This window comes from Tachysurus fulvidraco, chromosome 7 (genome assembly GCF_022655615.1).
Source record: "Tachysurus fulvidraco isolate hzauxx_2018 chromosome 7, HZAU_PFXX_2.0, whole genome shotgun sequence".
Lineage (NCBI taxonomy): Eukaryota > Metazoa > Chordata > Actinopteri > Siluriformes > Bagridae > Tachysurus > Tachysurus fulvidraco.
This window is the reverse complement of record NC_062524.1, coordinates 26,751,306-26,773,805: the sequence shown is the minus strand read 5'-3', so window position 1 is coordinate 26,773,805 and position 22,500 is coordinate 26,751,306. Positions and strand designations below refer to the sequence as shown.

Below are 22,500 nucleotides of genomic sequence, written 5' to 3'. Positions count from 1 at the left end.
AACACCATTGAGCCGAGGTCGACTGTCTTTGTCGCCAACGGCGACAGACAGTGATGAGGTCATCACCATGAGACATTAGTCAACATTAAACAATTCCAAGTTAAACAAGACCCCGTTATATATAACCATCCCTGTTCTATACATAAAACCACCAAACTCAACACTTTTCCAAATAACAGTTGTAAAAAAAGAGAATAAGGTACGAAGACACGCCCTTCCTGTGGGGGCGGGACATATACTGTACATTCTAGCATCCATCTAAACGGATGAATCTGATATCAATTGTACTTTAAATTAACGCCAATTTTATTTTGTTTAAAACAAAACAGCAGATTTTCCAGTAGAAACTTCTGATCTGAAGCAGCTTTAATCCACCCACTACACCAACCTTATTTGAAGTGCGTGATGATTATTGCATAAACAAGGCAGCACGAGAACAAGAGAGCAGCTGAGCCAACAACTAGCGTTCCATCATGACTGCTCACCCTCTTAAATCAAAAAATACTTAGTCATGCTTCATGAATTATTCTGTTGCCCTTTTGTCCCCCTAAAATCCCCTAAGCGGAGAGATGACTAGCGCTACACGTGGTTATTTCTATCCCTGCTTTCACTTTTCCAGCTGCTCACTGAGGGAGGAAGCTCTTGGGTCCGACATGTCCGAGCTTCCTTGGCATCTACAGTGGTCTAGAGTTCTGTCAAACAGCCAGCTGTCACGTAACGTTTTTTAAAAATATCACGAATGACATGATAGATTGATGTTCTCTCACCATACGGTGGATGAGAAGTAAATAGGGTTTACTGGAGTTTCAGCATCGTTAATACACTTCCGTGTGTAGATCGTACGAACTGATGATACGAAACTTTAGCCTAAATGTTTACAATTATAGTTTTAAGTTTAGTTTTAATTATACAGACTAAAAGAATAGTTAGCGTAATGTTAGTTCGTATCGTAATGGTTAAGTGTGAAAATTACTTATTTAACGCTAAATAATAAAAGCCATCAGATTACTTGTTAGCAAATTAACTGCAGGTTTTAAACACACTACTGATATTTATGAACATCAGCTTAGCTACTGTGTTACTCTAATCTTAGCTATCCTGCTAGTACACCTAGCTACAGTTAGCTAATTAAATCAGTTTACAGTAGCTATTAAATGTTTAAATACTGAGGGATTTGGCTAGTTTAGTAAAAAAATAAGGTTAGCTAGAACGCTCTTCTAATGTTAGCTAATCTGCTAGCAAGCTTCCCAATGGTTTTAATTACCTAGTGTAGTTATAATGTTAGTTAGCATTAAAATGCTGGTCACCTTGTAAACTTAGCTACTAAAATTGATTAAAAAGTACAGTAGATTACTAGCTAGCAAACAAAACCGGATGAAATAGGTTATCTACATGTTGTTTTTTTGTTAGCTACATTTTAACGGAATTTTATAAGGTTTTAACTGCTTAAAGAGTGATCTGTATGGTCTGTGTGTTGTACAGATTTATAGATCGCTAGCTTGATGCTTCTTATGCAACAGGAACTGCTTCCGTATGTGACTCACATATCTCTGAACCCCCTTGAGAGCCCCGTCAGAGCCGTCACTCCGTAATCGAGACGCCCAAACGCTTTGAGACGACGCAGGAGCTTCTTTTTTAGGACTCTTATCCTATCCCTCTCTCAGAGCAAGGCCTCGCTCCTGAGATAGCCGTGGATGTTTGGGGAGAGTTTGGCATGTGAACTGTGGAATAAAGGTGTGAGAGTCACACAGACTGTTAAATATGGCGAGTTGGGTCTTTAGTGGGATTAAAGAATTACAGGAATAAATTTTATGATGATTTGCATGATACAAAACAGGTGGCTTTTACAAAGTAACCTTCAGTCACCGAACTCAAATATGTCCTGAGTGAATGAGTGAATGATTGATTCAGTGAATGAACAAGTGACTGACTGACTGAATGAATGAATGAATGAATGAATGAATGAATGAATGAATGAATTTGTGACTGGCTGAGTGAGTGACTGAATGACTGAATGAATGAATCTGAGTAAAGAGCTGATCCAAGCTCCCTCCCCCCACTTGCTTTTTCTTTCTTACTCTTTCATTCTCTCTGCCTGCCTCTCTCTCTCTCTCTCTCTCTCTCTCTCTCTCTCTCTTTCTCTCTCTGGTTTTCTCTAATCTCTCTCTTTTTCTTATTCCTTTCTCTCTCTCTCTCCCTTCTTCTCTATTTCTCTTGCTTTTCCTTGCTTTTTCTCTTTATCACTCTCTCTGCCTCTTTAACCCTTTCTCTTGTTCTCTCTCTCTCTCTCTCTCTCTCTCTCTCTCTCTCTCTCTCTCACACACACACACACACACACTCCCTCTCTCACACACACACTCTCTCACACACTCTCTCTCTCTCTCTCTCTCTCTCTCTCTCTCTCTCTCTCTCTCTCTCTCTCTCTCTCTCTCTCTCTGCTTTAGAAAACTAATACAGCCAGGAGTAAAAAAAAAGCCTAAATAATGCAGTTTGGTGCTGGTTACACCATAAACTCACTCCATTTCACTCACCAGGGTCTGATGGCTGCCCCAAAGCAGATAAATAAATATATAAATAACTTTTTTCTTTTTAAAGCATGTGTTTCAAAAATATAATTTGAAATAAAAAAAATTTAATTATACAAATTTATCATTTTAATCGATTAAATTTAATAACAGATGATTATGGTTCTTTCTTTCTTTCTTTCTTTCTTTCTTTCTTTCTTTCTTTCTTTCTTTCTTTCTTTCTTTATCTATCATTAACCGCAAACTTTATCCTATCGAATGTGTCTTTCAAAATCTTTCTTCCAGCCAAAATGCTACTTCGCAGCACGAATCTCTAAGCGAATAAACCTACATCCATCAACTGTATTGCAGTAATCCAAGAACATGTGAAGCCAGAATAAAATAAGACGTCTAGGCGCATCACTAACACAGAGTAACGAATTGCAATGCAACGCAGTGCAGGAGGAACATGCAAGGAAGGATAACGTTACTAATTCCCGATAACGTCCGCCGGCTTGACGTCTCAGAAAGTGCATTTAGTGTTTAATTCACTTTAGTTACAGCTTGTGTATGAATATTGATTCCTCTCAGAACACCAGAAGATCGATACACGACCCGAGCGTGTCAGAGGGCAGGTTTAAGCACACCGAGCTCACGTGGCAAAGCTACAGACAGTATTTTTAGTCATGTAACAATGACTAGTATGTGAATATCTTCTCTTTTGCATTTTGCAATCTGAACTTTGCCGCAAGTTACATCACTCCGTTAGCTTAGAGGCTTAAAGACAGTAAACAAGCTTTCATTCCTTTATTCAAAGTATTTTAATAATTATTAAGTGATCTGTTTAAAATGTTATGTCATATTACTGCACGTTTCAGATTGAACTTCGTCTTACATTTAAGGTCATTAAGATCTACATGGGGGGGACACGGTGGCTTAGTAGTTAGCATGTTCGCCTCACACCTCCAGGGTTGGGGTTTCGATTCCCGCCTCCGCCTTGTGTGTGTGGAGTTTGCATGTTCTCCCCGTGCCTCTGGGGTTTCCTCCGGGTACTCCGGTTTCCTCCCCCGGTCCAAAGACATGCATGGTAGGTTGATTGGCATCTCTGGAAAATTATCCGTAGTGTGTGAGTGAATGAGAGTGTGTGTGTGCCCTGCGATGGGTTGGCACTCCGTCCAGGGTGTATCCTGCCTTGATGCCCGATGACGCTTGAGATAGTCACAGGCTCCCCGTGACCCGAGAAGTTCGGATAAAGCGGTAGAAAATGAATGAATGAATGAAAGATCTACACGAATGAGCCCAAAAAGCAGCCTAATGGAAAAATCTCTTGAAGTAGATTGGTACAGGATTTATTCTGTTTTATGTTCATGGATCACACCCGGGAACCGTTCACTTAGCCAGTCCACCAACAGTGTTTGAGAGGAGACTAGCACTGGAGATCTTGGTGGACGGCACTACAAAAATGGACATATTGCGTCGTGCTACTCTGCGATGCGTAATGCATCAGAATCAGAATCAGAATCAGAATCAAGTTTATTGGCCATGTGTGTTGACACACACAAGAAATTTGGTTCCAGCTGTTCGTGACTCTCAAAAGTATCAGGACGATAAAACGATATCACATGGAATTAGTGGAGCTGCTTCTTCTCTGTCATCAAACATCATCCAAAACAAAGCCTTGATAAAACATGTGGAGGATCTCCATCTCCATGAGGAACATTATTTTTGATCTATCTATCTACACCTCTGTTGCACTTTTTTTTATCTGCTTAGTTTGTGAGCCATCAAAACTTCTGACTTTATTTATTCTATTTAAATACTTATTAAACAACTCATCTTATACACATTAGGATCCTTGTTCTTGTCATTTGATGTGGCTTATTTTGCTACGACAAAGTTAACTACACTGTATGGCTAAAGGTATTTGTTGGACACCTGACCATCACACCCCTATAAAGTTCCTTCCACTGGAACTAAGAGGATCTATATGAGCTTTATGAAAATATGTTGTGTAACTGGAGCCTCCTGAAGATCTCAACATCAGTGTCTGAGCTCACTGATGTTCTTGTGGCTGAATGAACACGAATCCACCCTGGAAAACGTTCAAAGAAAAGAAGAGCAGAGCTTAATATCTGGAAAATATGTGCTACGGTCAGGTGTCCACAAACTATCCATCCATCCATTCATCCATCCATCCACCCATCCATCCACCCAAGCAAACAGGAAACAATTTCATACAAAATTCTATAAAACTTACATTTAGATATTTTTAGGCAATAATAATAATATCACACACTCGTAGACTTCAGAGAGAGAACACAGAGATTCTCGTAACATATTGCTATGAGCTGGAATAGGCGTGGGTGAGGGGCGTGGTCTTTAGCGACGTGTGGGCGGTGCTTGGGAGGGGAGGTTCCTTATTCCGCTTTGTCATTGGCTGAATCATGTGTCATTCATCGACGCTTATTGTAATATTGTGCAGTAGCAGAGTGCTTCGGCTTGAGCTAGTGTGCTGCTGCTCCTCTGTGAAGGTGGTCATCACTTTTTAATCTGGAAGAAGAAAGAAAGCAAAACAAAAACACGGTGAAGGTTTGTAGAATAAACCACAGGAGGTGAGAGAGGGGGGGATAAAAAGCTTGTTAAAAAATAAATAGATATATATATAGTTATTTATAAAGATAAATAAAGTCAGGTTTTCAAGATGGCAGACACAGAACAAGTTTCCTCAACAACTCCAAATGAAGTGGAAGAAGACAAGATGAAGCCTTGGACTGAGTCAGCTTGGAGTGCGACCACAGATAAGGAACTGTTCCAGGATGAAGGTTTGTTTGGTGTAAAACAGGATGTCCAGAATGTCAGAGAAGCTCCTGTGGAAGCTGCTGGAGAAGTGAGCAGACAGGAGGAGACTGAGAAGGAGAACAAAGAATGTCTGGAGAAATCTGTTGGTCTGGTTTCGAACCCTGTTGAGTGTGAAAGCCCTGAGGAACCTGACAGCACTCAGATGGAGGATACAGGAGACCAAGAACCTGTGGTTTCATCTGCTGCAGAGCTTCACAATGCTTTTAGATCAGAAGAGCTCCAGGAGCTGAGAACCAAGCCTCAAGAAGAGCTTTTCTTCGAATCAGACCACGAAACACAAGAGGAGGACTTTGGTTTTAATTCAAGTGTGAAAGTGGAAGCCTTTTCAGCTCCTGTTGAGCCAGAGAAAGCTGTAAGTTCAGTCGTGGAGGAGAAAAAAGAGCCCGAAAGGAGGACCCTGTTGGAGGAAAGCTTCGGAGCCGACTCCGAGTCGACTCCCGCATCCCCTGCGTCTCCATCAGCCCGTGAGTGTCTTTATTTTTTATTTTGATTTTTAAATCGATTTAACAAAATGACATTTAGGATCAAAGTTGGTTCCTGTAGCATAAAATGTTGTACGTATGAAAAAGAATCATAATAAGAATCATTTTACAGCAGATCATGAAATCTCGGGAATTGTAATATTTTTGCTAGACACCTCGCTGGCTTAAATATCCACTTTCAGACACGTCTTATACGTGTTATAACGCCTTCCCAGGAGACTGTAGTTCATTCTAACGGAGATTATTTCTGTAAAATTGACAAATGACACCGATTCGGTTCAGGGGCTAGCATGGATGACACAGACGTAGCTTAGCTCTCTGGCTAGCAAACGTGATCCGGGGCAAAATGCAAGCTTTATTATAAATCATATATAACTAATAATACACCGTGAAATCTTAGTCTCGTTTGTGGCGATGCTTAAAATTAGATTTAACTTTAAAATTGAAGCTATTTGTTTAATCTTGTTCATGCTAATTCATGCTAGTGGGGTGTGTAGATTTAGTCAAACAATAGGAGCCAAACCTGCCCTCAGTTTCCATGGTTTCAGGGCATTAAAATACACAACAGGGCTGATATTTATGTTTAAAAATAAATATCTTCTCTATTTTATTTATTTGTGTATTGTTTTATTACTATTATTATTATTATTATTATTATTATTATTATTATTATTAACCACAAGCTTCAGAAAAGATGAATAAATAAGTGCAAAATCATTTAAGGCTGATATTCATGTCAGTTTTTAAAGATTTTCCTGTAAAATAATGACATTTTAAAGCCTTATTTCTGCTGGGGAGACTTTTAAATACAGGGTGGGGTTGATGAGTGTAAATATATAATATAAAGACCTGTTATTCACCACTTCATGACCGTATTCTTGAAGGCCAGGAGGAATATTAGTCTTAGTGATTTGTGCCCATTACATTGTCCCGTAATTAAATAATAAATCATTCGTCTAGTCCGTAACGGCCTTGTTATTAAAACAATGCATCGCTTTTCCTTTCCTGAAAGCCTTTCGCTCGTGCCGGACTCTGATAATAAAAGCCGTGTACTCTCGTATCCTTGGTGTCGAGCGAAAGATCTGATGATGCTGCACGTTTTCAGCAAGTGCACAGTCTCTGAATTTTAGGATTTCGCTCGACGTGTAAATTTTGGCTGGATTCCTTGGACCACACCCTTTTACCAAATGGATCTAAAAGGGGAAGGGAGGGAGGGAAGGGGGGGTAGATTTGAAACACGGCCTATATATAGACGGAGTGGTCCTTACAGCCGATGGTGTTCATTTCAGTATCTCAATGGTGTAAAAAGCAAAGCTCTGGGTGTGTCCGTTCCCCCGCCACCCAGTTTCAAAAGTTCCACGAGTTTCGTTCGTTTGTTCCTCGTCTGAGCAGGCCTTGACAAACGTGGTTGATCTTTAATCTTTTCAAAACAGTTTTGTCTAGAGCCAACCGGGGTTATGGAAGTCTTCGGGGCCCAAAGTGAAGCTTATTACATGTATTTAAAATGTGTTATTAAACAGTACATAGTAAACGCAAAGAATAACCCATAGGTCCTGGTTTATGTTTACACTGTACGATTTCAGCAGAAATTCAATAACAGTCCTTGTGATGTACATGTAACATCATTTCTTTGTTAAATTGTTTGAACAAAGGTCCTCTTCTTATAACCGTTAATAAAATGACTACATTCTCCATAAGTCATTAATCAACGTCATCCAGAAATCGGTTCGGAAACTGATGAGCAACACAAGCGAGATTGAGGTAGTAAGATTTTTTTTTTTTTTTTTTTTTTGCTTTGCCATCATCATCATCAGTAAGTTTTCCGTCATCCTGTGTAGAGTTTTAATAAAAAATGTTTCAGTGTGAGAACTTTGTTGAGGTTTTGCGACGCCAACTGCGTTAGACAGAAAACCGTACCGTGTGAAACCTTGGATTAAAACTTGAATACTCGAACGCTATGTTAATAGAAAATCTCTTGAATTTATTGTGCAGTATTTCTCATTGTGAGGTTAAAAATGTTCATATACACATTTATACAAAGACGAACAAACCTCGGAGTCCTGTCGTTCACAACCGTCCGTCCATCCATCCTGTAGAGTACATATAGCACAAACTTATGCTTCATTTTTATGTACTCGGTTTTTTGACTCGCCAATCGACGGAAATGTTCATGTTGGCATTTCTATTACAAATCAATTCAGAAATCATTCTTTAGGTTTTAAGATTCCAGTATTAATATCGGTCATTATGTGAAGCTCATGGTTCCTTCTTCCAAACCAGTGATTCCTGTTTTTTAGTAGAAAAAGCATTTCCCACGGAGCAGAAACTAAAGATAGTTCTGTAAGATTGAGGATATAATGGACAAAATGATTACTCAACGTTTTAGAAATGTACTATTAACGTTTTTAAGTGATCTTCACGGGGTCGGTGTAGCTGTTCGAGTTTATTCCAGCCAGTCAGGGGCCATAAGCCTCCTCTGGTAATGAACTGAACTTCAGACAGCGATTAGGTGTGGCTCGTGCTCTGCCGTTCTGCCCAACGTCGTCTCTTATGGATAAGATCGGAGACGTGTTGCTAACGTAATGCTGAAATCTGAAATTCCACACGGTTATCCAGGAGAGTTCGTGACGTACGAGAACCAGTCTATCGAGCTTCTAAACTTTTACAAACTTCTCCATCACTGACTCCTCTACGATCTCTTGTCAGATAGAGATGGGTATTATTGAACTTTTCTTTAGCTTGCTCATACTTTCTGGTGTTCGTTATGTGTCCTCCTGACACTGTTTTCTTTTATTCCTTCAGATGAACCCAGTCTTCCTTCTTCTGCTGCTGCTTCTTTTCAGAATCTGATGCAATATACTTCAGGCAAGTTCTTACTTCATGCTACTAATATTCTTCTTCATTTTCCTAACTCACGCTGTTTGTTTGGCTTTATGTATAACATGTTTGACCAGAAACTGGCTGCTACTAAAATACAGGAATGAAACCTTCAATAACTTTATAACCAACACGTTATCTAATAAGTAAATAAGCATGCTTACGATTTGAATATATTGATAGTTTTGCTCTAATTTGTTGTGTTTTTGGAGAAATGTTTCTGAAACTTGTCAGATTAAAGGAACTATTTGCATACCCTGACTTCTTCCACCGCGGCTCCAAGGCCTTTATGTAAATGAGGAATGTAATTTGTACAAATTTAACATTTCTTTTTCTGTCCACTTCAGTCGAGTTCTGCTTTTCTGCTCTGCTTTCTGTCCTGACAGTAAACGATCTTCCCCTCTGAAATGATGAGAATCGGCCCTCGTTTAGCTCTATTATGTACACCTACATAAAACAGAATGTTAACGACCCAGGATAATAATATAACAGCATTGACTAATTACAGAGGAAAATGACCTCTGAGTTCTTTTAAACTAAAACGGCACAAAAGAAGCTATCCGTAGGTCATAGTTTTGAGTTCTGTGTCACCTTTAAAGGTGGGGTATTCGATTTTTGAAAGCCAATGTCGACATTTGAAATCACCAAAACAAACACGCCCCTAACCCAAACAGGTCCCACCCCTGTATCGATAGCTCCGCCCACACATACATACGTAACCCAGGCGACTAACGGAAAGAAACGTGTGTTTATCATAGCTGAAGGGAAGAACAATACGATTGTAGATAAACAAACAAGCAAAAATGCCACACAAGCATAATCATGTAAAGGACAAAGGCATATATTAGTTCTGTGTAACAAAGCAAAACCAACGTTACTCACCTATCGAGAAGGAAAAAAGCGCCTCGGCGTCTTAAGTAAAGTCGGCCACATGTTCACAGGTCGGAGTTTCCCGAGTCAATAACTCCTGAGCTAAACGCTGTTACTACACAAAACGCGGTTGTAGCTGCCTCTCTACATTACTACGATAGAAAAGAGGTGTTATTTGTGTAGTAACAGCGTTTAGCTCAGGAGTTATTGACTCGGGAAACTCCAACCTGTGAATATGTGGCCAACTTCCTGCTCCTTCAGTTCTCTCCAGCGCTGGAAAGCTGATCCTATATTAACACGTCCTACTTCTTGTCCTTATCGTAAGTCTTTCTTCTCTTTCTCTCTTTGTTTTTATCCTTCATGTCGATGTTAAAACCGCTTTCTGCTAATGTCACACATGAACACTCACCACCCATATTGACAAGCCCCGCCCCTTTCTGCTCATTGGCTACATGTTTGTTTTGATTATTGTTTACTATTCGGTCCGACTCAGTTTTCTGAAGCATTTCTCAAAAATCGGAGACCCTGCCTTTAAGTATGTGTGAGATTTTAGAACCAAAATGTAACGTAGTAAACACGAGAAATACGAAGAAAATACGACTCCTCCGCCGGATCATTTCCGTTGTTCATGTTTACCGTTAATCGTAATTTACTCATAACTTTAATTCAACAGAATACGAGGATCTTTCATTAATAACTAACACGCAGCCCAGCTTTAAAACGACCATGGATGCGTTCGCCAACGATCCACCTTCCAGAAGCGTGACCAGATACGACCCGGACGTATTAAACCAGTCCGACGATGACTTGATGTTCGAAACAAAAAGGAACCCTTTTCAAGACTTCTCACCTGTCGAGAAAGCTGCCAGCGAGTTCTCCGCTTTCGCTGAAACTACAGCAGACATCAGAGCATCGAAGATGTCAGATAGTCCATCTCCAGATCTGGTCCAGAACGCCCATGAATTAGAGCCGCAGGACAGTTTGTCCTCGCAGGACTACGAGCAGTCTTTTGATTCCAGAGAAGCCGCCACAGAGTCTCTGAGGCAACAGCTTGCTTCTTCTGACTTTTTTGGGACTGGTCCTAAAGCTAATGAGGAATCTGGTTTGCCACCATCTCTCCCAGATATTTTGAAGTCTTCTCCACGAAATCAGGATAAAGCAGACTCTGGATCTTCAGAAGGAAGTCCTGATTTTAGTCCAGTCCATAGGAGTGGTAATGAGTCACCAAATGCTCCTTTCTCACTTTCGGCAAACAATCCGTTTACTTTTGAAGCGAAGGTTCCTTTGGTTAAGGAGATGGCCGAGGAGACCGAGGCGAAGGCTGCCGGTAGAGGACAGATCGAGAAAGTAGGAGAAGAAGAAGAAGAGAAGGCTTCCGAGCAAATGTTCGGCACATTTGATCTCGTTAAGGAAGCTGAAGTTTCACCAAAAGGCACCGAAACCATCATTGAAGAGCAAGACGACTTTCAGACTTTGAGCCAAGATACCGCTCAAGTGTTTGACAAGTTCGAATGTCTTAGCTTCCCAACTGGAAAGGCCCAAGAACATTCTGACTCTGAAAGCCCATCTGCGGATTCACTCTCTCCAGTTTTGGAGGCCATGGCAAAGAACCCAGCAAGTTTCCAGATGGAACCCGAGAAGAACGTCGCGCAGGAGGAAACCGAGGCCACAGACGAGATCTCCGAACAAGAAGTATCTTCCGAGGAGTTCGAGTTTGTCGAGAAGCCTCCTCGAGGTGCCATTGATGACTTTTTGGAGACGCTTGAAAACCCGAAGGCATCAGAATTGGCCGACGACGATGAGGACACCGCTAAATTTGAAGAGCAGGTGGAAGAACCGATCCCAGCTGTACAGGAGACGAAAAACCAATCTTACTTTCTCCTCACCGAATCGTCTAACGAGACCTCTCCGGCGAGAGGTAAGGCGGGCCTAGAGTTGTCCGATTTCCAAGTGCCCTCCCAGGCTCCTCGGCCACCTAGTCCTGTGATCACAATCGAGACGGTGGCTGTGAGGAGAGCGGAACCTAAAGACCTGAAGCTGCCTAACCTGAACGCAGGATCAGGTAACTCGCCAGGCGACGTAACAGCCTTTTTATATCAATGTGGATAATCCATCATCCTCCAGTCATCCCTAGAGTTTCCCCATCGTCAATTCCCTTCTGTCCTCCTTCTGCATGGTGTGATGTTCACGATGCATGTTTGTGGTCTTTGTAGTGATTTTTTTTTTATTTTGTTTCATTTTCTTTGCATCCTGTCTGCTCAAATCCTTTCATTATTCCATCATGTCTTTAGACCTCTAGTATACAGTCCCTACTTTGACTACCATCTCAAACAAATCTTAATTTGGAGATTGATTATACGCTCAAAATGCGTACGTTACGTAACCGTCGCTGAGGAAACATGTTTGACTTGAAGGCAATCTCAGAAGTTCCTGTTTTGCTTATCAGCACACCAGCGATTTTACCCCCATTCCCTCAGCCGACGGTTAATGAGTTACCCACGCGTGAGAGCATCAGGGCGTTTTGTATTAAAGGTTATCAGCAAACACAGACTTACTAAGTTAGTAGATTGCTGAATCATATTTTATTCCATCAAACGCTGAAGTACGGAATGACTCTTCGATGTCGCTAAGAGATCGTATCTGCGTTACAACCCGACAAATATGTTTGGGAATCTGTTCCAGATTGCCAGGGTGGTATAAATTTATGCTTCTGCATTGCGACACAGCGGCTCATCAAGTGCAGATAAAATGCTTGAGTCGGTTCCAGGAGAGAGAGTTTGTGCCATAGGGCAGGTTGTCCCGTTGTCAGGCTGTTTACATTCCATTCTAGATTTGAAGACATTAATACGATCGCACCTTGAACCTAACGCCCTCGAGCTGGATCTTGTCCTTGAAGATTTGTTAGAAAAACAGATAAAGTAATTAGTCACACATTATTTTTCTTTAGGTTGTTACGGTTTAACTACAAATAAAAGGGCTTTTTTTTATTTTTTAGATTTGGTGGAATAAGTGGCAGGTTGTCGAGGCTGACTTGTGGGTTTTATTGGACTGAGGTGCCATCTAGTGGACCCTCTAATCTCTCTCTCTCTCCCTCTCTCTCTTTAATTCCGCGGCAGTGCGCTAGTGCATTGCATATTATGAGCTCATGTATTCGTTTTATCTCTGGCTGGTTCTTGTGTTTCACTGCCATAATGCACAGCGATCCACTTGTCGTATAACATCATGGATTGTCTGGCACCTGACGGTGTATTTTGATACAGCGGGTAGAGGAAGCGTAGGGCTGTTTGTTTGGCGAGGTTGAATTTAAAGAGAAAGGTGCGTGGGTGGGACGATGAAGGGTTTGCTGGGGAAAGAGTCGCTGCGTCAGTGCATTTCGAGGTTCCCGACGCCAGCAGACGGTCAGCTGACCTCATTCCTGCAACCAGAGATAGAGAGAGGTGGGGGGAGTGAGCAAGAGAGAGAGCAAGCGAGAGAGAGAGAGAGAGAGAGAGATCACTGCAGTCATCACAGTTAAGGCAGCGTTCCTTCTCATCATTACAACTTGTTCCTTTCACCCCACCCGCCACTGCAGCTCCACGCTCCTCACCCGGCCTGGAATGCCAAGCTGATCCCCAGCAGACCAGCCCTAATCATCCACGGTGGAAACCATGGACAATCAGGACAATCTGGACAAACATGAGTGCCAACCTTCACCAAACTGGAGAGAAAAGGGTACAAACTTTGTGAGCTTGTTATTAGGTGACTTCTGATAGGAAAAAACTTGGGAAAAGCATTGGGAACTGCTTTTTATGCACTAATCTTGTCGGGTCAGATGCGTTTCCTGAAATTCCAAGTTTACAGAGATGCATGTTGTATAGTTTGTGTTATAATTCAGATCCAATCCTGAACACATGCTTTGCCTGCTAGGGGGACCTTTAGACCCGGTATAGCTTCGCTGTCATGGCTGAGTTGGTGTGTCCAAAGGTTTTGGGTGTGTTCTGTTGAACAGTGTTATAGTATCTGCAGTGATTTTCTGTTATTTGCATTGAACTGTCGAGCTGCTTCTGGTGTGCCTTGAACCCTGACTAGCCTGTGCCTACAGCTCAGCTCTCCCTTCTACTGTTTCCAAAAATGCCAGAGTGCGTGCCGAGCGTAGGTCTAACATTGCAGTTGTCAGTTGTCATCATCTTTTTTTTCCTTTTTTTTTTAGCGCAGTTCGTGGGCTCAGGAGTCTTTTGGGTACTTTGTGTCGCTTGGCGTTCTCGAGCGTTGCCTTTTTTGCGAGACTCGCATTGCAACAGTGAGGGCATTGTGCTCAGGGTCAGCTCTGTTTGCAACAGTAAAAGTGATGATTAAATATGTAGCCCTATTACGACAAATCGTTATAATACACCACAGCGATGACTTCACCGTCTTGCTGTAGTATCACCGTCAACAAAAATGGCTTTCCAGCAAATGTATTAAATATAATAAACTCGTGTTTAAGACGAACAGCGTTCGGTACTGCTACGTCCGAGCCGCTTATTAGCATTAATAAGGTGTTGGAATGTGTGGAATGGGATTATTTCGCTTACTAGCCTTTGGCACTAGCAGCATTTAAACTAATGAAGTACAGTTTTGCTGTGTACCCGACAAACTATAATCGGTCGCTCGCTGTCAGGGACGGGTCGTGTTCAGGGTTGTGTTATTGGCAAAATGTCTTCTGAAGCTTAACACTATTTTAAGGACCTATTTATAAGCGTTGGCAGTACATCTGGTTAAAGCCTGTCTGCCAAAATGTAAGAGCAACTGTAAACCGAATCACGTTTTGTTTATAAATAACGCGTCTTCATTTCTCGTTTGTCAGTTAAGTTAAATCTGAAATATTCGGAATGGATTATCGAATATTTTTAAGTTCCTAAGTAGCACCTGAAAGGGAAAGGTGGTGTAACGATCGTTCTCGCGCACCACTTGATATTATCGGCCCTCCTTTCAGTTCAGCTATTCGCAGTTCAAGGTTTTAGTGATTCCCGTGGACATAATTTCTTTCCATGTCAAAATACAAGCCTCTGGAGGAAAATGTTTGCCAAAACCAAAGATAAAGCCCAAGGCAACTATTAGCTGTAGATTAACCTCACAAGTTCTAGTTTCTAGACAGTTTTTTTTTTCTTTTTCATTTACACAAATGCTCACTAAATGATTCGGACAGCTTTTAGGAAACCAGTTTTAGATTATTGGCTATATATTTTCCCTAAAAGCTTTTTGTGTTGTGGTATTCGTACTTGTTTCTCTGACCGAAGTCGAGAGCCGATCAGATCCTGAAGCTTTTGGCCAGAAAAGTGTCAGAAGTCGTGTGCGAGTCTATAGAGTCGTACATCTTTGTCTGAAGTTTTCTGTAACTCGGTCACGTAATTCAATTCAATTCATTTGTATAGTGCTTTTTACAACTGACATCGTCTCAAAGCAGCTTTACAGAACATAAACGTAGAACAAAAGGTTAATATAAAGATTAATAGAATGCAAAATTCAAGATTAATATTAGATAGATTTAGTTCACAATGTGTATGTATTTATCCCCAATATGCAAGTCTGAGGTGACTCAGGCAGCACTAACGTAACTAGTGTTAAGGTAAGCGATTGCGAAATGACTCAGATTCTAATCTGACTCATATTTTCGTTGAGGGTAAGAAATGTTTCCCTAGTGGGAAAGTCCTTAACATTTTGTTCGTTTTAAGTATAAATCTTACATGTGGCCTCTTGGAACAATTCTCAACAATTTCCACTCAAGTGACCGGTTAAGGGTTAAAGTTTTTTACCAAACGGTTAGTGGGGCTATTGTCCTAATACACACAACAATATTCTGTTTCTTTAACGTTTGCTATTTAGACCAGTTGTTTAGCAGAACTACTTGTGTTTTGATGAAGTAGGATTAATAAAATACTTGTAACATAAGATGTTTCTTTTATGATTTTATATATATTTATATCCCTGAAGGGTCGGTTATTAAGCACGTTTAAAACTTTCGAATTTAATGGAGCGTCATGGACCATTTTATATAACGTGGTGGATTGTTTCAGGTAGCTGCAGCTCGAGTTATATAACGTCAGTCGTATTCAGTAGTGTTTTTGTTTGGTAACAGTCGCAGAACTTTTGAGAATCTTTTTGAGAGAAATACGTTTTCGTTTGGATTGTGGTTGACGGTCTGGGCTTCAAGGACCACAACAGACTGTGTTATGCATCCGGACATGTTTGTAAACTGATGGTGATGAAAACGAGTGATTGTGTTATAGTTTAATGCCCAGGTGAGATCTCAACATGGATCTGGGGCAATTTTTCAGGAGTTCCTGTGTTCATTTATTTCTCTCTGAGTCAGCCATGTTTTTTATTCTCTCTCTCTCTCTCTCTCTCTCTCTCTCTCTCTCTCTCTCTCTCTCTCTCTCTCTCTCTGTCAGCCATGTTTCTTTTTTTTTTTTTTTTTAATTTTTTTTATTATTATTTATTTATCTCCAGGCCAGCCATATTTATTTTGTGTTTTTTAGTTCTCTCTCTCTCTCTCTCTCTCTCTCTCTCTCTCTCTCTCTCTCTCTCTCTCAGGTCAGACATATTTATTTATTTTATTTTATTCTATTGTTTATTTATTTGCCCTGTCCTCCTCACTGCAGAACCACGTGCTCATTTTCTGTCCCCTTTCACCTCCTGTGTGAAACGTGCTTTTGTGAACCTCGTGAACGCGCGCCGAACGGCAGGACACGTGTGCGCGCTTCGTGCTCGTGCTCGTGCTCTCTCAGCGCAAGATGGAGGCCAAACGGGGTTTGTGTTTGTCATTAATACACGATTATTGTTCTGTAGCGACCTTTTTTAAGCTGACGCACGGTTTCTGGACACGGCGGCGTTTTAATAATGGCAAAAAATATATGATTAAATAGTATACATAAAGCGGTTATTCGGTTTAACCCTCGTCTACGGTGCAGTGACAGCGACCGTATTAATGGTCGTGTTTAATTTGTCGCCCTGAAGACGTGACCGTAGACTAAAGCACGTGTGTAACGGTAAATTAATAAACGTGACATCGCGGTAACGGCACCAGCTTAGTGCGGTGGGGTCTGCTGTCGTGCGCGTGCTATTTATAGACCACGAGGCCAGTCGGTACTTCACCATATGTAGGCAATCCTACGGAGTACTGGGTAAGGATACTGGGGACCATGGGTACTGGGTAAGGGTACTGGGTATGAGTACCGGGGACCTCGAGTACTGGGTATGAGTACTGGGGACCCCGAGTACTGGGTATGAGTACCGGGGACCCAGAGTACTGGGTATGAATGAGTACTGGCACAGAGTACCAGGGACCCCGAGTATCGGACACCCCGAGTATCTACGCAGAGTATTGGCCCGAGTACCGATGCTTAGTATTTACTGAGTACCGGTGCGTTGTACCTGACGTTGTATGGGTGTATGCATGCGTACAACATGTCTAGTGTGTGTGTGTGTGTGAGAGTGTGAGTGAATGTGCGTTTGTGTGTGAGTGACAGGGAAAGAGATACAGGATATAATATTATTGCTCCTCTTCCCTGATGCTGTACAGTGTATATGAGCCGTATAAATGAACACGTCGGTGTCAAGGATCTTTAATAATATCAGCTGACCTACATTTACATATTAAAACTCTTGTTTCCAGTCCAATGAACCTGTATTTGCTGAATTTTGAATTTTTGCCCTTTCAGTCATTAAAAGTATCAATTAACACTTTTGTTAATGTCGCTGGAATGTTTCTCAAGCCAAAGGCAGCCGTTACCTCAGTGATAAACTCAAGTTTAGTCAACATGTCAAAAATTAACCTCTTTTCACGTCTATGTGGATGTGACCTGCCTCGAGTGACGGACACAAGCGGCCGGTGCACGTTTTTAATTTGATGGTACAAAATGTGATAAATAGGAAATCAACATGGGGATAAAAGAAGCATGACGATTGTTGGTCATCTTACTGCCACCTTATGAACATCGACGTAAACGCCGCTGCTTGAACCGAACTGAACTCCTTTTCAAGCCGAACGACGTCGTAGAGCCGCCTCTGAGACGCACCTGATGTCTGACGTAGGCTGTTTTCTAAAGCGGTTTGAGTCTGAATACTTTTTGAAGTACAATTTCAAAGCGTGTTTTAATTTCCGTACGTTTCACAACTTTCGCACCCCAAAGCGAAGGCGGCAGACTTTAGAGATTCGGTAATTTATCTTTTATTATTTGTATCAGGTTTAAAAAAAAAAAAAACTAACCTTAGTAGTTATGCCTGTCTTGGAGATGCCAGCCTGCAGCATCGATTTGATTTATCATGTTACGTTAGTGGAACAAATGTTTTTTACTGTTTGCCCAGTAGGAGGCTCGCAGCTCTCCACTTTTCTCACCGTTAGCCAAACAGTGCCGTGATACTATACATACACAAACCCGACGGTGTCCTGAACAGAACAGCACTCAGCTGCCTCAGAAGCCACGCCCCTTCATCGCTGCCCTGAAACAGGCCACGCCCACTAAGAGTCCACGCTTTTAGAGAGAGTATTTATTTATTTGAATGTATCGTGGTTTCCGAAGTCCACCGAATGACCACACGGCGTATGAAAAAGACTGTACGTTTCCTTTAACCCCACCCTCACCTCCTCATCCCTGTTGAACCCTGTAATCCTTTTCCCGCTCCGTTCCTCGTCCTTCTGCTTAATAAACGTAAAGAAAATTGTACGGTCAAATTTGGATGTTAGATGGCACGTAGCGTATAGTTGTGATGCGTGTACACGAAGTTCATTTGTTTAGCAGATTTATTTATAATACCTCATTGCTGCCATCTCACTACTCAAGTTTGACCCCGTACGCTGATGTTGTATGGGTTTTGCTAAGCGTGGTGTGTGTGTGTGTTGCCATGCCTGCAGTGATGGAGCTGCTGTACTGGCGCGACTTGAAGAACTCTGGCATCGTGTTCGGAGCGAGTCTCCTGCTCCTGCTGTCACTCAGTGTGTGCAGCATCATCAGCGTGCTGTCCTACGTGGCCCTGGCTTTCCTCTCCGTCACCATCAGCTTCAGGATATACAAAGGCGTGCTGCAGGCCATCCAGAAGAGCGACGAAGGCCACCCGTTTAAGTGAGTAGATGACGAGCGAGCTCGGATACGTCGTCGCCTCAGAATAAACACTTTTTCGAACACACACACACACTTTGTTGGGTTGAAAGAGCAAATCATTTGTGGCTGGTCGACGCTCGCTGGAAATTAGACCTAGAGTAACTTCCTGTGTATGAAATGTGAAGGGTGTTGGGTGTGCAGAAGTTGTCGTGATCATCTCTAGTCCATGTAAAACGTCACGTCCGTGTCTTTGTGCAGGTTGTATCTGGAGCAGGAAGTTTCTCTGCCTGATGACGTCGTCCGCAAATACAGCGACGTGGCCCTCGGACGGGTCAACACCGCCATCAACGAGCTGCGCCGCCTCTTCCTGGTCGAGGACCTGGTCGACTCCCTGAAGGTGCGGCTCTCTGAAATCACACACACACACCAATCATTTACTGTCTTTATCTGGTCTTCACGTGACACCGGAGAAGCCAGAAGCGAATCTTTTAAATCCAGACACGCAGATGAATAGCTGTCCCTATACGGTCATATAGACGATCTCCGTTTCCACTGCGTGATAAATATTTGCAATCCGATTCGAAACAAATGCTCGTCTGTCATCTCTCAAGCTGACACGCCTGTCATAATTCTTTCACCATTGTTTTTCTCTCCAGTTCGCCGTGCTCATGTGGATCCTGACGTACGTCGGTGCCTTGTTCAACGGACTCACTCTTCTCATCCTGGGTACGAGTCAGTCATCCTTTTACAAACCTGCTTCATGACACCGGAGCTTATAGAGTTCAGTGTCTGAAGGTGGAGGTGTCGGGGTCTTAACATCTCAAAGCATTAAAACATTTCTTTCTAAGATGTTAAGTGTTAATGAGATGAATGAAAATGTTTCCTTTCATGTTTTCAGGTCTGGTTGCCATGTTCACCTGCCCAGTAGTGTACGAAAAACATCAGGTGTGTGTCCGTGTGTGTGTTCGTGTGTGTTCCTCTTAGTTTTTTTTATTTTTTTTAGTTTTAATGTTTGTTTATGCTACGCTTTCTTTTAATTTATTTGAGAGACATCCCAGGTAGATCAGACAAACCAGAGTGTTAAGGGTCAAGAGTTTAAAAAGGAAAAAAATCCCCAGGTCTTTTGGAGGTAGTGAAAAATGTCCTGCAGCATTTGGGAAGAAAAAAAAAACAAAAACAAATGTTGGATATAAAAATAAATATATAAAAATGTAAACTATGACATACTAAACCGTAAAAATAAGTGGATAAGATTAAAAGATTCATATATTATGGAGAGAAAATAGATTATATATAATAAATGACTTGAATATTAAGCACAGACTTTTTTTATTTACTTATTTTTTTATTTATTTGTTAATATTAAAGTAGATCCGAATCATTAACTAACACGATTTTTACACGTGAGGTGAAACTGGTGGATTTATAAATCTGTCATCTTTATTTTCTCTGTGGTTATATCTCTGTATTTATCTCCCAGGCACAGATCGATCATTACGTCGCCCTGGTGAGGAACCATGTCAAGGATGTCGTTGGGAAGTAAGTATTGATTTGAGTAGATAATTACTACAAGATTTAATTTGTTCGTCATTTATTTGATGAATCGCTGTTCAGGATGCGCGGTCATTAGAGACCGTGACTCTGCGTCATCGCCGCTAGCCGTCCACTTTATTAGGAACAGCTGCATGTTTATCCGTACAATCGTACCGATTCAGGACAAGAGCTTCGAGTTCACCTCAAACTCCTGATGATGAAGATTATTGCGTTTTATTTATTTTATTTTTATCACTGCTGATTTAAGTAACAAGTTACTGAGATGTGCAGGTGTTCCTATTAAAGTGGACTGTTTGAGATCAGATTCATCACTAGATGATAATCAAACACTATTATTGATTGTTTTTAGAGACTGTCTCACAAATCGTCTGTGTGTGTGTGTGTGTGTGTGTCCGTTCATAGGGTCCAGGCTAAAATCCCAGGAGCGAAGAAGAAAGAGGAGTGAAAGGGTTTTCCGTGCCCCGTCTCACACACTTATTTTCACAGATCTCTCCCCCACACAAGCCGTCACACCCGGTGGAAATCCTGCTCGTTCTTCATTCTGCCTTCTTTTTTTCTTCTCCTCCCTCTCTCTCTCTCTCTTCATATCCAGTCGCTACGATGAAGTTGTAAATCCTTTTGAGCCACTACTTATTTATCTCGACACACTGACTGGTGTATGATAAGACTCGTGTTCCTGACAGAGCGATTCTAGTATTCCATTAACTGGGTTTGTCAACTGCATCCTCCTCCTCCTCATCTTCCTCCTCCTCCTCTAGGTCCTTACGTGTTTCAGATATAATTCAGTTCATTCACGTTTGTTTGTTTTTTTGGGTATGATTTTAGTGTTCCTGTAATTGTACCGTTTTATTGATGAACCATGTAGAAACCTTTCACAAACAGCTTCTCGCCTTCTTCGGGCGGCTCTTGCGTTGTAACCGGCAGAAGAGTCGCTCCGTACTTCATGCTTCTGAGTATTTCTAGGCGAATTAGACTCGCGCTAAGAGATAAGAGCGTTCACATATTAACGAGACGCCATTTCACGTCATCGCGGCTTATTTAGCGAAATCTCTGGAACGGAACGGTCGAAAGAAAAACGTTTACAAGACATTTGACTTGGAGAAATATTAAAAGGAAAAAAAAAACAAAAAAAAACTATTTGTGGACCCAATACTTACAGCTGCATCGTTATGTAACATGACTTAACATGGCATTGTTTGTTATGCAAGTAATTGTGAATGATACTTCATGCGGTCGTGGTGAACATCTGTGGAATGCATTGTGAAATGTCAAACAAGCACCAATAAAGCTTCTAGACAAATTGTGTGTTTTTTATTTATTTATTTTGTAATTCAATGTTATTAAAAATAATCTGCATGATTTCATGAAATTATCCTCACTTTCCCAGCATAAGGTTTGCAGTTAGACCTTAAATATCAGAGAAACAGCTCTATTGTTAAATACGGTATAAGATGCCAGGAAGCACAGCGGTGAGAACAATGTCATGATGATGATGATGATGGTGAAGAAGATGGCACAAAAACGGATCATTTCAGAATTTCTTCTGGTTCGAAAAACAATCCAAAGATTCAGAATTGCAGATTTTTTACTTCTCTTGCTGTGAGTTGAGACTGATGAACAAAGGGGTGATGGATCTGAAGTCAGTGTGGACTTGTTGTCTCTGTCTCTCTCTTTCTGTTTGTCTCTCGCTTCTTTCTCTTGCTCTCTGTCTTTCTGTCTCTTTCTCTCACTCGCTGTCACTCTTGCTCTCTTTTTTCTCTCTCTCCTATAAATGTCTGAAAGATGTAGACACAATAGAAACTCCACTGAACATTAGTAGATCTGAGCCTCTACATGGTTGGAGTAAACGCCTGCGGTCACAGGCCTGAACCCACACCATGGTGGATGAGGCGGTTGTTTCCTTTTGGCTCCCGGTGACTTCATCACATCTCTTTAATTTCTCTTTAAGACACTTCAACAAGGTCCTCAGGTCTAATTAAATAAAGGGAACATTATAAACCGTTCCCAGAGACCACACAGGTGCATTAACACTGGTGTGTGTTGGTTAACGTCGCTCTCAGTTACACTTCCTAACACTGGCTTCCTGTTACTAAGAGCAACTTTAGGGAAGTGATGAGTGCTGAAGGTCTACAGCAAGGATCTGAATCTCCCCTGTAACAGAATCTCCTCTGTAATGAACTGTCCAGCCATTTCAGCTTGGTCTGTGATATAGTACGTTACTTTTGGTGCACAGATAAGTGTGTAAAAGTAAAATAGTTAATAAATTAATTAATTAATAAATCTTGCACGTGGTTG

General features: G+C 41.5%; 1 protein-coding gene across 7 annotated transcripts; it reads left to right on the top strand.

The window, feature by feature from the left end:
• The first annotated feature begins 5,025 nt into the window (after nucleotides 1-5,025).
• Nucleotides 5,026-21,505, top strand: rtn4b (reticulon 4b). 7 transcript variants are annotated; one of them, XM_027157960.2, is made up of 9 exons: nucleotides 5,026-5,827; nucleotides 8,648-8,710; nucleotides 10,266-11,654; nucleotides 18,465-18,672; nucleotides 18,910-19,048; nucleotides 19,308-19,377; nucleotides 19,550-19,596; nucleotides 20,132-20,190; nucleotides 20,608-21,505. In XM_027157960.2, exons 1-9 carry the CDS (start codon nucleotides 5,206-5,208, stop codon nucleotides 20,648-20,650), a joined length of 2,640 nt encoding a protein of 879 aa, XP_027013761.2. In that variant the 5' UTR covers nucleotides 5,026-5,205; the 3' UTR covers nucleotides 20,651-21,505. The 7 variants fall into 7 exon arrangements, with proteins under 7 accessions (XP_027013761.2, XP_027013762.1, XP_027013765.1 ...); XM_027157961.2 differs by lacking the exon at nucleotides 10,266-11,654; XM_027157964.2 differs by lacking the exons at nucleotides 8,648-8,710; nucleotides 10,266-11,654.
• Nucleotides 21,506-22,500: the final 995 nt, after the last annotated feature.